At 38.2% G+C, this 15797-nt stretch overlaps 1 protein-coding gene across 6 annotated transcripts in view; it reads left to right on the forward strand.

Annotated features, from left to right (window-relative positions):
• SHF (Src homology 2 domain containing F) overlaps nt 1-15797 on the forward strand; it is a 377119-nt gene that overhangs the window by 313032 nt on the left and 48290 nt on the right. The window contains exon 8 of one of the 6 annotated variants that reach the window (XR_012234384.1): nt 5067-5090. The exons of 4 other annotated variants lie outside the window; for them this stretch is intronic. Coding sequence is in view for 1 of the 2 variants with exons in the window: in XM_073586878.1 (XP_073442979.1) it covers nt 5067-5124 (58 nt within the window). In the remaining variant the exon portion in view is untranslated. Of the gene's footprint in view, nt 1-5066; nt 5218-15797 lie in introns of those variants that run through there. One more of the 6 variants, XM_073586878.1, reaches the window with a different exon arrangement.

A 15797-nucleotide genomic window follows, 5' to 3' on the forward strand; every position in this document is an offset into this window, starting at 1 on the left:
TACACGTTGTTGTAGCGGCAGGGCTGTTCCATGTTTGCCTAGTGGTGGCTGAGCTCCACGCATGCATGGGAGTGGCGGTGGTGCTCCAGACAGGAGCAGCGCTTGCCATGGTGGTGTCGGTGAAGTGACCAGCTGCACTCAGACTTGTGGTGGTGTAACGGTGGGTGTCCTGGCTTTGAATAGAGGTGTCCGTGCAGTGGTATGCAGCACAAGTCGGTAGTGAGGTGAAGCGAGTCAATGGTGGCACAGGTGGAAAGGACACCACTGACTGCTGACCGTACCGATTATGCTGCATAGCCTGCAAGAAAGCATTGTTGCAGGCCTGCAGCACATTCAGCTGTTGATCAGGACTAAGGTGTTCCGCCATGCCCTTTTCAATCTTACTAAAAAAATGGTGTGCTGGTCTGTTGAGGTCGGCCTCCAGACGGTCAAGGCGCTGTTCTACAGAATTGAAGCGGTGTTCAAAGTGGTTAAAACCACGTTCCATGAGTGCAAAACCGCTTTCAACTCTGTCGGACAGTGACTTGAGGCTGGAATTAAATGTCTCGCTCAAATGCATAAACTCGGGCAAGACATTCCTGTCCAAGGCCCTCTGCCGCTGGCGGGTAGTGCCCGCATAACCAGTGGCAGAGACCTGGGACAGGGGAACACCTGATGGCCCAGCTTCCTGGTCACCAGCTGTGTGTGTGGTTGACCTGCAAGGTGCTTCCTGGCTGTCGGATGGCTGGGACGGGTCAGAGGACGTCCGAGGAAGGACCGCTCCAGGGCCAGGTTGCAGGGTGCTGCTCCAGGTGCTGTTGAAGAAAGGAAAATCATTACTACCATGCCTTTACAAGAAGCATCAGCTGTGGATTAGAAAAACACAGATTAATAAAAATAAAAACCCAAAATTTATAATACTTACGATCTCGTGGCAAGGACCGGTCTTAGGAACTGCAACGCGTTATAGTGACGGTATCTAGTTCTGGTCCTTGACGCAGATCCACTGCGAACCTGGCCCTCAGCACGAACATCACTGTTGAAGCGGTCCTTGATCGAACGCCAACGTGTTCGGACTTTGTCCACTGTTGATAAAAAAAAAACAGTGCCGTCAAGGACAACAGTCACTGCGGCACAATGTAGAAATACAATACTCAAAGCAGTCACTGTAGACCACGATGACACTGTTGGGTTTCCTGCTAGAATACACCTAGCACGAAACCCAACAGTGCCGTCAAGGACAACAGTCACTGCGGCACAATGTAGCAATACAATACTCAAAGCAGTCACTGTAGACCCCGATGACACTGTTGGGTTTCCTGCTAGAATACACCTAGCATGAAACCCAACAGTGCCGTCAAGGACAACAGTCACTGCGGCACAATGTAGCAATACAATACTCAAAGCAGTCACTGTAGACCCCGATGACACTGTTGGGTTTCCTGCTAGAATACACCTAGCACGAAACCCAACAGTGCCGTCAAGGACAACAGTCACTGCGGCACAATGTAGCAATACAATACTCAAAGCAGTCACTGTAGACCACGATGACACTGTTGGGTTTCCTGCTAGAATACACCTAGCACGAAACCCAACAGTGCCGTCAAGGACAACAGTCACTGCGGCACAATGTAGCAATACAATACTCAAAGCAGTCACTGTAGACCACGATGACACTGTTGGGTTTCCTGCTAGAATACACCTAGCACGAAACCCAACAGTGCCGTCAAGGACAACAGTCACTGCGGCACAATGTAGCAATACAATACTCAAAGCAGTCACTGTAGACCCCGATGACACTGTTGGGTTTCCTGCTAGAATACACCTAGCACGAAACCCAACAGTGCCGTCAAGGACAACAGTCACTGCGGCACAATGTAGCAATACAATACTCAAAGCAGTCACTGTAGACCACGATGACACTGTTGGGTTTCCTGCTAGAATACACCTAGCACGAAACCCAACAGTGCCGTCAAGGACAACAGTCACTGCGGCACAATGTAGCAATACAATACTCAAAGCAGTCACTGTAGACCACGATGACACTGTTGGGTTTCCTGCTAGAATACACCTAGCACGAAACCCAACAGTGCCGTCAAGGACAACAGTCACTGCGGCTCAATACAGAGCAGGGAAATACTCACTAAACGCCTTTTTGGAGGATGCTGTGGCGCTGTCCCAGCCATCCATCAACGCTGCGGCCACCTCATTCCATAGCCGCCGGGTCACCACAATGTCCTTGTACAGCCTGTCACGGCTGTCCCACAACGGCGAACGCTCCTGGACCAGGCTGATGAGCTGCTCATTATCCAGGTACACGTCTTCATCTCGTTGTGGAACCTAGACAAAACACATTCATTAGAATAATCCAATTTAAATTGAATAAAAAGTTACAAAAAAAGAAACATAAAAAAAGAGTAAAAATAGAAGATAAAAAATAAAGAACATTACAAATCATTTGATACTTACATTCCGTATCACCACCGGGACTTGGCTTCACTGCTCCTGCTCTTCGCCCTCACTAGTCCCGTCCACAGAAGAGGATGATGACGATGTCTTAAAAAAGTTGAAAAAAACGTAAGAGATTTGGAGAAGCAGCAGATATACTTACCAGATGCACAAAAATAATCACCTCACGGTCTGCTTGCGCCAATTCCTGCCGCGATGGGGAATACTCTGATTCTGAAGACATACTGCATGTAAAAATAATAAAAATCATTAGTACATACATAATTTAAAAGGACAGGCATATAATGTAATATACTCACATTCTTCGCTGATATAATGGGTTCTTGGTTGACTGTCTGCTCTTCAATCTGTCAGTGTAGTAGTGGCAGAGTTTTGGCAGGCACCTCCTTTATATAGACTTTTTTTTTTGACTTTAGAAGATTACAACTAGGACAACAAGTGGACACCACCAAAAAAACGCAGCGCTAAAAAAACGCATACCTGCGCATGCCAGTGCGCACGTATGCGCATCCATAGGCTATAATGGCCATTTTTAGAGCAAAACGTGCGCATACGTGCGCATGCGCTTTTTTCAAGGGCCAAAAAATGCAACATGCTGCGTCTGGAAAATACCAACGCACACCCCAAAAAAACGCAGCGCATGAAAATCGCATACATGCGCTGACCAGTGCGCAGGTATGCGCACCCATGTTAAATATAGGGGAAAAAACGCATGCGCAGGTATGCGTTTTTTTCCAGCGCTAAAAAACGCAAATGTGAAACCAGCCTTAATAAAGGGCATTTTAAGATATCGGACAGCCCTTTTATAAAAAAAAATTACTGTATGCTGTGATGGAAGCAACAGTGAAAGGTGCTTCTGGTGTTTTGAGGGTGAGCTTTCTTTGTTAAATTATTTATATTTAGTTGTAACTTGTGATATTTGTTGATTAAACATATTTTGTCATCTTCCTTCAGGCTAAGTGCACACGTTGCAGAAAATTTCTGCACAAAAACCTGAATCCCTTCCCAGAAACCGCACCTATTTTTCCGCGGCGGTTTTTGCGCGGTTTTGATGCGTTTTTTACCGCAGCGGTTTCTAAACGCATGGAAGAAGCCAAAACCGCTGAAAAATCCGCAAAATTAATGTGCATGCTGCGTTTTTTACCGCGATGCGTTTTTTTCGCGGTAAAAAACGCATCAATGTGCACAAAAAGTGAAAAATGCATACAAAAGACTGTGCACCTTATATTTAGTGGTTTTATAGCGGTTTTATAGTGAAAACCGCGGTAAAAACCGCTAAAAAAACGCTGTGTGTGAACACAGCCTCATAGACACCTATTTATGTATTTGTTTGCATATCATTGAATACTTGTTCAAGTGTACTATTAATCTATTCTATTTATAACATGTTTATGTGATGTATACCCTCATAATCTGATAGATTTGGAGCTCTACTGCAAGGAAGAGTAGAAAAAAATAGCAGTTCTAGATGTGCCATGCTGATAGACTCTTAGGCTGCTTTTACATGTGCCGTTTTTTGCGGGCCGTATTGCCGTGATTTTCACGGTATTCTGCAAAGACGGGACGCAAAAAACCTCGGATCGCCGTTTTTCCCTGTTATAACAAATAGCAAAAAAAACAGCGATCCACAAATACGGTGTACCACAAAAACAACTTAACGTTGTTTTTGCTGTACCATTGAAATGCATTGCACCGTGTCCGTAAGCCGTGAAAAAAATCTAGCAAGCTCGATATTTTTTCATGGCCGCAAATACGGCCATACGGAACACGGCCTTCCTACTAATTTTTGCAGGCCGTTTTTGCGGCCCCATAGAAGTGCATTGGGGCCGCAAAAACGGCCAGGAAAAACACGGCAAGTGTAAAAGAAGCCTTACCCAGAAAGAATGAAGGCTGGATTAAATTCAAAGAGTATTTCAGTAAAGTATTATTTTAACGGTGTACATATTTATGCAACCACATTATCTTTCTTTTTCCACCCAAAAAGACTTTAGTTTAGTTTTCAATGGAATTGCACACATTATAGGTGACATCAAATGTGGGAAAGGAAAATGATTCTTCTTGGTACTATATCTTTTTTTTTACATGATAAAAACATGGTGTTTTAAGTTTAACAAAGATGTGTAGGTTCTTTTTATCCACTAAAGGCTCTTCAACCTACATTGTCTGCAGGCCAAGACAAAAGTGCCTCAGGCAGGAATAATGTACATCCATAATGTACATCCAATATAAATAAAGATTATTATTATCTTCCAAAATCCTGATGACAATACTATTTTTACCAGTCTAAATCCAAACCACTGTGACCAGAGCATCTGAAAAACTAGGGTCCTGTGCCAAGATGTACTTTAAAAAGGAAACTGAATCCATGGTCTGTATGGTCATATGTGTCAATGTCATTATTCCCTGTATGCCAGTGAGACATTGGTTACATGCAGCTATACTCGCAACAGTCTTGGTGAGAATCAGACATCAATATCAACGCCATGATTCTGTTGAACCAATACTCTTAGACAAACCACTACAAATGGATGCGTGCCTTACATCTTCACAGTCCCATACTTTCACCTATAGTGTCAGGTCTGATGAACAAGTTCATGACCTACCTTAAAATTTTCCAGACCGACTTCACTATGTGGAAAGTTCCGGCCTGCAAATATACACTTTGGAATTGCTTAACTCATCAATTGGAAAATAATTTTGAGAACCACTACATCTACAGTGAAGCAAACAAAAGACTATAACAGAAGGAAAGGGGAGGGAGAATAATCTACAGAAACTCCTAAATGGAGTCACTTGCCCTAATGGTACCAAGATCTGAAGCTGGAATATTGCACGTTAGGATGTACAAACTATCCTAATGGATGTCATTCTCATTTTGCGTGACCTTCAACGAAAATCGCATGAAAACTTGTTGTTTCATATAACTTTTTATAGTTACTTGTTTCCCTTCCGGCAAACTAAGCTTTACAATATACATAATGCATAAGTCCAGGGCACTGGTGCATGATGCAAGTTTATGTTGGAAAAAATGGAGCTTAAGTTTTAATATGATGAAAAAAAATCTACATGTGTATGAGAATGGAAACTGTGAATGAACAGTCTATTGAGACAATAAAATGTAATTCAAAACCGTAGTATGGAAGGCACTAGAAATAACTAATGTGGTGGAAAGTCGTATATAAGGGTGTAGCCATGTCATACACAGCATGTCAATCATCTGCCATTGCTGCTACGCACCCTATCATTTATTGGGTCATTATTTTTTTTTTTTACACAAAAACTAAGACTTTGTAATTTCTACCTAACAATTTGTAATAAACTTTAAAGGATGCAATACAATTCTGTATTTTTGATTCTTTAGCTGCTTCCATTTAAAAAGGGGTTTCAGCAATTCCCCAGCGTTTTGTAGCAGAAAAAAACAGCGCCTTTTAGTCGGTGCCAAATAAATTATATATGATTCCAATGTGACTTTCAGGATAACAAAAAAGATTGGCACAAACCGTGCACAAGATTGAAACTTGTAAATCATTTAAATGGAAGAGTTGCTTTATGCATAAAAACAAATGGAAAAGGTTTACATGATCAACAACTGCTGTTAAAACAGAGTCATTTGCTGCAATGCAAGTGCATATCTCAAAGAAAATGCCAGGGAAACTTTAATTCCTCATTCTCATATCTGTCCTTCCATTTTGTACTAGCACCAGGCCCAACACGCATTCTAACACAGCCATCATCTGAGGGGGACATTATCCCAGGGGGATTTCGTGCTGTCCGGTCATCTGACATGAACAGGTTTAACATATCACACATAAAACAAGCCCAAGATGCCAATATTATTACATTAGTGTGCACATACGCAGTATACAAACATCTATAAATACACTGCAATCAATGAATACATGAATCCCACTATTGCATTGACATAAAAGCCTGAGCTACTTTGTGTGCTGCATTGTGCTGACGCAAGTGCAATTATAGAGGTTCAATAAATTGTCTTAATCGAACATGCCCCACTCTATACAGTGTCATAGATTATTGCCTGCCCATAGCCAACTGCTTCCAATTCTCCATGTCGTACTACGTCTTTGTGAACAGCCTGGGGAAAAGACTTCCGTACACATGGCTGCTAGTGACGAGCGAGCGTGATTGGATAAGGTTTTATCCCGGCTCCTCAGGTGCTAACCGAGTGTCTCAAAAAATATGTACGAGTCCCCGCGGCTGCATGTCTCACATCTGTTCGACAGCTGTAACACATGCAGAGATTACCTAACAAACAGGAAATCCATGCCACAAGACATGCAGCCACGGGGACTCGAACATATTTTTTGAGCGCGCTGCAGACACTCGGTTAGTATCAAAGCAAGCTCGGATAGCACCTTATCCAAGCACGTTCGCTCGTTACTAATGGCTATCCATCATTACTATGCTAAATTGCATGGTACTCCAATGCAGGAACTCAATAGATTCATGTACACTGCCTGATTTAGACATTATTTACAGTATTAACCCTTGGATCATGCATAAGAACTGCAGCAGTCCTTCATGAGCTGGTGAACTAGTATCTGCCTAATCTAACATTAAAGAACTTTTGCCTGTTAAAATGTCTACATTGTCTTTGCTCTACATGTAATGAATATCACCTAGTCCTTTGCAAGGTTCTTTTAAAGGGAATCTGTCACCTCATTTTTTGAATATAAGCTGCGGCCACTGCGATTAGGGGCTTATCTACAGCATTCTATAATGCTGTAGATAAGCCCCCGATGTAACCTGAAAGATAAGAAAAACAAGTTAGATTATACTCACCCAGGGGCGTGGTCCGGTGCGGTCCGGGTCCGATGGTTGTCGCAGGTCTTTGTCCGGCGCCTCCCATCTTCATGCGATGACATCCTCTTCCTTCTGTCATGCAGGCAAACATGATTTTGTGTTGCCGTGTGAGCCCGCCCCCCCAAATGCCCTGTAGCTATGACATCTAGCGGATTATCATATCTCCTGTACAGCGGTGGTCAGAATTTGGGCTGTCACAGATCAGTGGTTCAGAGCAGAGCACAGTTTGTACAGCACATTTGTATAATTTCTCCAGAGTCACCGGGTAAATCTCTTTTGTAGAGTGTAAGCTCTAAGGTCAGAGGGATCTTCTCTTTCTCTCTTTAGTAGAGTGTAAGCTCTTATGGCTCTTTCTCGCTGACTCTTTTCTCCCCTAAGTGTATTTTATGAGCAACTGCAAGATTTTCAGTATTGAGATTCACTTAAATTTATTCTCCATTAATCTAATTTTTGTGGAAAATATGGCAAATTCAGCAATTCAAATTTCAAATGATCCGCTCATTTATGCATCTTAACCATGAATTTAGGCTATTGGGGACATTCCCATTCAGCAAAAATAAGTCTACAAAAATATTTACAAAACATCTGAATAGTATTTAGAAAAAAAATCTTACTCATGTGCTGCAGAATCCATTCAATTTAGATGTATGTAAAATATTTTTCAGTCCGCTTTGATGAGTAGTATTTAGCCACATATTAATAGAATAAGCCAAAATTAGAATAAAACATTATCTAAAGCAAGTGATTAAATGGGCTGTCCACTACTTTGACAACCCCTCCTCAATCCATATGTTTTCCTTATAAAATAACATTTATACTTCTGTCGGGTGCCATTCCGGTAGTTTCTTTACTAGCACTCCCAGGGTTCGCATGACATTGTTACGTTACGCAATCCCTGTGCCCAAACAGCACTAGCTTCAATCTTACCACCTTTGGATATAGCACATACATCTGGAAGTAATGAGAGCGCAGCAGTTCTCCCTTCCCCCGGATGTATGTGAGTAGTGGACAACACCTTTAATAAACAATATCCAACACTGTGGGTGTGTATTGAGCCAGTATTCAAAAATAAAATATATCCACAAAAGCACATGAAATAAGCAAATTTCCCATGGTTTTCTATCTCATAGAAAAGCAACTTGCTTAAAAAAGAAACATTTCAAACTCTGTAGAGACGTAAATTAAGAGCAACAGGGCCATTAGGCCTTCAGATGGAATCAGTAGACGTGCTGTTTGACAATGTCACAGCTTTATCTCTTTCTGAGCTCTTCTAGCTGTTATAGGCTTGAATAGTGCTTACTCACTGACTTATGAGGAAATGGTTATTAGATCTAATGGAATTAATCTGTGCATGTGCCAAAAAGGGTGAGAGAAGCAAGGGAGTCTTGGAGAAAAATGAGAGGTGAGAGAATTCAAGATGATGGAAGCACTGAAGACTGAAAGCAATGAATGATAAGTAGATAAGTATTATGAGGAAAAAATGTTGAATTTTAAAAGGAGAAAAATAGAAGACATTTGGGTCAAATAAATGCTTTAAATCATCAAAATATTTCTCTACTCTGAATATGAAGCTTTTTTGATAAATTCAAGTTCCAATTAAAAAAAAAAGGTTATGTTCAAAATATAAAAAGAATAATGTAAATAATACATTTAGCACCTACTGTTATCTTGATATTTTATTCCATTGATTTTAAGGACCTTTTACACATAGCGATATCGCTAAAGCGTCACCGATTTTGTGACGCAGCAGCGATATCACTAGCAATATCGCTACATGTGATACTTGCCTCCGACCAGCTCCCCCGCTGGCTATCGCTGATCGCGTGAGATCGGCCTGGTCCCTTTCTCGTCATCGGCTTCCTGCTTGTGCGGATGAGCGAGCCATGGATGCGGGCGGAAGACTGTAAAATAATGCTTATCCTGTAAAATACTCAGGACTAGTTACCAGATAAAAATATAGTGGTTTATTTGGATTCTTCCATCAAAGAAAGGATTATTACAGAAAAACATAAAAAATAGATGAAAGAGAGATTGTCCATTAGTTATTGCAAAAGCGACATGTATTCTTCTGAGATCCACATGGCAAATGGCCTCTGTCTCTCTTAGGCTTCTTTGTAGTAAAGTAACATACCAGTTGTTCAGTTATGTCATCTTGTGTCTGTGTCTCATGATGGTGAGGGAAGGATTCAGCGACCTCTAGAGTTAGCCATGAATTATATACGTCTCTTGAAGCACGTGGTCTCTACATATATGGAGCTGTCTTTCTACCATGAGCCAAGCTTAAAAATAGCCTATGTCATTTTAGCTAGCAATGTACAGAACTGGGTGTAATAAGAAATATTTAACGAATTATTAATATTTAACAATTCCCCCTTTTGAGGGAGACAGACATTAATTGGAACCCTCAAAATATAATGAGATCTTTTTTCTTCTTTTCTTCTTCTTTGACAAAATAATTTAATATCAATAATAATAATAATAATATCAGATTACCGTTATAAGTACTCAATGACATAATTGATGTGAATTCATGTTATGGTAAGCCGTGAACAATATTCATATAAAATATGTATAATTATACTTCCCTAAATCTAAATTGAAGCATTTCAGGTCCAGTCATCATCTGGTGTCATCTGGTCTTCATTTTGATGTCTTCTGTCTTCTTCTTGGTTTTTTTTTTTTTAAAAATACAGTTTTCCTATAGCATATAGATGTTATAGAAATTGTGTTGTGTATCAAATCAAAGTTCATAAATTCAAATTTTGATAAGAAACAAAGTCTATCAATGAAATGCAGCTTTAATATCTGTGCAGTGTCATCTTTAAAAACCTGGGCTTACATTGGCTCGCCTTGGATATTCTGGAATCCTCCATCGGCACTGGTCTTTGAACAGGTGTGACGTCTTTGGTCAGCAAAGCAAGGGTTAAAATGACTCTTCCTTGCTAAACATAGCACCATAACCAGTCCTTGTCCTAATGCACAGGACACATGTCAGGGTTGTAGCTTCCTGACAATTACCTTATTGTTCACCAGCTTTACATCGAAGCTTTTCAGGTGATTGAAACCTCTGGAACTTGGTAAGAACGTGATAACACAGTTCTTCTCAGCATGGTAGGATCATCGTCCTCTGGTTGTCAGGTTAGACACTTTAATCTTGACTGTCAGTGGTGGATACTGCACTCGTGACTGTCAGTGGTGGATACTGCACTTGTGATTGTCAGTGGTCTATTACTCAGAAATCATAACTTTGTTACCTTCTGGGACTTCTGGGTAGCTGCATTCTTCTTCTTGCAACTGATAAGAATCAATTTTAATATGAAAATTCTTTATTAACGTAATTTCAGTATCTTGCTTGAAGTCTTCATTCCCTATTCTATACCAAATCTGGTAATTTTCCTATCCTATAATATCACAGCGTACCATAGCAATCAGTAATATCCATATAATTATTATCAGAATTTGTACCATATATAGATTTCAATATTTGAAATAATAAACCAATAATAAGTGATAAATTATTATCCATATTTTTTCATGTGATAGAACATTTTTTATGTCTTGGGTGTAATTACCTTTTTCAACCCATAGGTGTCACTGTATTTTATGTAACCAGTGTTTTCATCTTTATTAATAAGGAATATATTTATTATACTAATAATATGTAGGAATGTAAAGCCATGAACCAAAATAAGAATATATGAGTGAGCGAATGAATGAATAAAAGAATTGTTGCATATAACTCAGAAGTGAAACATTTCCTTTGTAATGAAACCGTATCATTGTTATATTTAATGAAGCAAAATTCTATAGTAGATATTACTTTACTATTGATGAAAGAAAAAATAAGAATGTAAGAATTAAAAATAAAAATAAGGCCTTTATGTTGATGCAGAGTAGTTATGTCTTCAGTAACATATACCCTTAATATTTCCATGATCTGGATTATTTCATAATTGTCATAAACTTGTGTTACCGAAATATTCAAATTATGCAACTTTGCATATAATATTCCTCTTACTGTAAAGAAATGACTCTTTATAATACTTAATGTTATTATACCCAATACTTATACCATCGAACCTTATTTATTTCTTTTCTATTAAAATGTGTGAAGAAGAGGTATTAATCAAATGTGACGATGTAGTCAGGATCAAAAACATATTTCCCCCTTAATACCAAAAAATATTGTTTCATAAAATAATTCATTTATCAAAACCAAAATGAAAAATAATTAATTTATAAATTATGTGAATTTATACTTGCTTATACTATTATTTGTCTGAAGATGTGTAACCATCAAAATTAATTTGAATATCATAAAATTATCCTTTGGAAAAATTAATTTGCATAAACCATTTTGATGTGCGATTGCACTTTGCACTTATCCACAATTAACTAAATCAAGAAATAATAATTACTATAGAAATACAGAAATATATGTTGTATAGATAATATTTCATTATATATCCGAATATTCTAATAATTTAACTGATCTGCATATTTCTCCTAAAGATAAAAGCTTTTGGGTTTTTTTTTTTCTCTTTCAGAATCCTGAGGCCTCACATACAAACGTATCACATTACTCGCTCAGCAGCTGCTCATACAGTCACTGTCACTCAGACTGTGTCACATATTTAAGTTTAAACCAAATACCTCACATACGAAGGTGTGATGAATACACGTATTTTAACCCAAATTATCCTAATTATCAATGCATTGTAAACTATTTAAATTTAGTCTTAATATTTCTTTGAATATTCCCCAAATACACATGACATAAATATATGTATATGTATAGCTATACTTGACATTTAGGCCTGGAAAAAAAATTCCATTGGTTTGCAAAAGTTGAGACCCCCTTAAAAATTCTTTTCCTAAAGAACAAGGACCTAGTATACTGGTAATATTAGAACAAAGTTCAAATTTCACCTGCTGTGGTTGTCATTCATGCCACAAGGCACACACACAGAACATATTTTAAAATGCAATTAGTTATTTCCTTTTAAGGGTTAGATATATAAAATCATTCAATTATTGCAACTTCCTGTGTAAATAAAGGCATAAATCCTTGGAAGAGAATTTTTCCCGATTAAGTCCTGCTTTGAAATGAAAATTCTAAGGAAACATAAAAGATAAGGTTAATATCATATTCATAATTCTAAATATTATTACTGATGTAGATTTTAATTTTCATTAAAAAATACAGTTCTACTATTTCTACTTCTACAAACACTCTATATATACTGTATGAATATGTATATATCCACAAACCATAAAACTACAGGATTATACTCTATAAAATAATTACATATAACTCACTAATTGTATAACACTGTTACACAAAATATATATATAATTACTTTTTTAGCCAATTCCTAAACCCATACTTATTTCTCTGCAAAAAATATCCTGAAAAGTTCTTGCCATTTTAAAGCTGATAGATTCTTGGAGCAGAGTATTCAGTTTACAGGCCATGATGTCACTCACCACCTGTTTCTGTCTGTCAAATTCGGCCATCTTTGTTACAGAAAGAAGATCAGAACTTGGAATTTTATAGGGTTTAAACTGTGAAGTTTTTTCAGTGATCCTTTGCATCATTCCATATGGCTTATAACAAACATGTGTTTTTCTTTGTTCTTCATAGATTTGATTTTGGGGAAAACTCATTTTAGAAGGTTTTGCTAATGCAGGCTTCTGATAAGATTTTACTCTGCCTGTCTTCACAAAATTAGCACAATTTACTTTCCTCTCACGATTCTCGTGTTTTCTGGCAAAATCAAGGGATTGCGCACATTCAAACAAAGAATCTTTTTGTGACGCAATAACACGAGATGCAGGATTTAAAAACCAAAATTTGCTTACAAAACTCCTTATGAGGGACTGTGTTTTGACATTCTCACTCAGCATTCTATACAAACGTTCATATATGGACATGAACGTAAAAATACATTCCTTCCGACCAATCCTTAATTTTTGAAGAATATCAATATCTGGATGATTTTCATTTGATGAACAAAAAATCAGAATTTTTAATCTGTCCTTATCAGTTAAATTCTCATGTGTTTCACCAGATAACTTTAAAGTCAATCTCCTAGCAAAATTTACAGGGATCCACATTTTGAACAACTGATTCTTCTCCTCGTTAGATAAATCAAATTTATCAACACAACTTTCAAAAACCTCAGAGTTTCTACAAACATGGATTGTATTGTCATATGCAGGTATTATTTTGCATATCTTTAGCAAAGTTTTTCTTACTTTCCTTCGGATTTGGGCCTCTGATTCGTCTATTTTTAGTGGTACGTCTTTCCCTTGTACGTCCTCTACGTCAGTTCTGAAGTCTCCTCCTACTTCTCCATCTTGTTCCACGTCTGCAAGGTCACCTTCAATAGCTGCTGCTACTTGTAACTGTTTCTCCACATTACAGTGAATCTCGGGAATATCACTATCCTCTACACAATCATTTTTGGATTTCTCTGACACAGATCTATGAAATATATCTACCATCTGTAGAATATTTTTTAATCTCTCTTTCTCTATTGAAGAATTTACAGTCTAACTTCTGATTCGCCAGTTCGCACTCAGCATATAATCTTAGCCATAATACTTCTGGATTAGACTTATCTACAGACTTAAATTTCAATCTACTCTGCTTAGCAAGAGAATTAATTACATCCATTTCTCTTACCTTGAAATTTCTCAGCTTGTTCCTTTAATGGACAATGCTGGGCTCTTGTCTTCACACGTCTTGGCTTCAGCACGTCTGGCACTTTGGCACTTGTAGTACTTCTCAATCTATCTGGCAATTCTTACTTCTAGGTTCTGTCTGATTCTTGTAAGTAGTAGATTTCCTGATAACTTGCACATATGACGTTAGCAAAGTTCAATCCCCCTTTTGGGCAAGTGGAGGGAAATCCGCAAAAAAGTACAAAAATTCAGATCTGGCTGGCTCTCCAATGTAAAATAATGCTTATCCTGTAAAATACTCAGGACTAATTACCAGATAAAAATATAGTGGTTTATTTGGATTCTTCCATCAAAGAAAGGATTATTACAGAAAAACATAAAAAATAGATGAAAGAGAGATTGTCCATTAGTTATTGCAAAAGCGACATGTATTCTTCTTCTGAGATCCACATGGCAAATGGCCTCTGTCTCTCTTAGGCTTCTTTGTAGTAAAGTAACATACCAGTTGTTCAGTTATGTCATCTTGTGTCTGTGTCTCATGATGGTGAGGGAAGGATTCAGCGACCTCTAGAGTTAGCCATGAATTATATACGTCTCTTGAAGCACGTGGTCTCTACATATATGGAGCTGTCTTTCTACCATGAGCCAAGCTTAAAAATAGCCTATGTCATTTTAGCTAGCAATGTACAGAACTGGGTGTAATAAGAAATATTTAACGAATTATTAATATTTAACAAAGACGGTCATCATCGCCGCGTCTGACAGGTAACAGCGACCGCCGACTGCTGCTGCATTGCTAGTGAGATCTGCCTGTTTGGCAGCTCACTAGTGACCATTTTGCGATGCACCACTGATCCTGACCGGGTCATATCGTGGTCGGGATCGCTGGTGCATTGCTAAATGTAACGGGGCCCTTACTCAAAGCATTGCTATATTAAATACCCCATACCTCTGCAATCCATTTTCGTTTTTGTGCTTTTGTTTTCTTCCTCCCCTTCTCCCATACCATTTTTTCAGTCTAAATAATTGAAATAAAAGTTTGCTGAGTTGTAGATTTGAATTCCATCATTTATTTGCCATACAATGTACTGGAAAACAAAAAAAAATAACTAGGTGAAATGGTGGGAAAAAAGCAATTAAGACTTTTTTTTTTTTTTTTATCTTTTATATTGGGCAATAAAAATGACTTGGAGGCAGATGATTTTCCAGGTCTGTGAAATTATATCAATAATAAATTGGTTTATTTTGTAAATTTGTGAAAAAAAATATTTAGTCTGTCGCCTTTTTTTGTCACTGGAAGTTGTTTGACTGCTTGTTTTTTTTTGCATAGAGAGCTGGCATTTTATTGATACTTTTTGTGGGTACATGACATTTTCATTGCTTTTTATTGCATTGTTTTTAGCTAACAGTGGCTGTGGAAAAATGCAATGCAGACACTTGTTTATTTTATCTTGATAGCAGTCATCATATGAGTTTTTTTTATATATACCGTATTTATAGATCGAACTTTTATGGTCCTGGCGATACCAAATATTTTTTTTCCTCCTTTTTTAATCTGGGTGAATGTGATTCATAGGTTTATATCATTCTTATTTTTTATTTTATTGTTATTAATCATTTGATCTCTTGCTCTATATACTGAAATTCTACTGAATTGCAATATACAGTGAAAAAATATGTTCTATGAAGCCCAGCCTGTGACTGACCAACTCAGGAAGACTGAGAGCCATGAGGATTTTCTGCCAGCTGCCATGACAGCCCATCAGATTTCTGTAGCGCAAAGGTGAGGGACCTCAGACCTTTTCTATGGCCCCTTGACATATTCCTGAGGACCACTG

This window comes from Dendrobates tinctorius, unplaced genomic scaffold, assembly GCF_039654945.1.
Source record: "Dendrobates tinctorius isolate UK_male_01 unplaced genomic scaffold, ASM3965494v1 ptg000097l, whole genome shotgun sequence".
Lineage (NCBI taxonomy): Eukaryota > Metazoa > Chordata > Amphibia > Anura > Dendrobatidae > Dendrobates > Dendrobates tinctorius.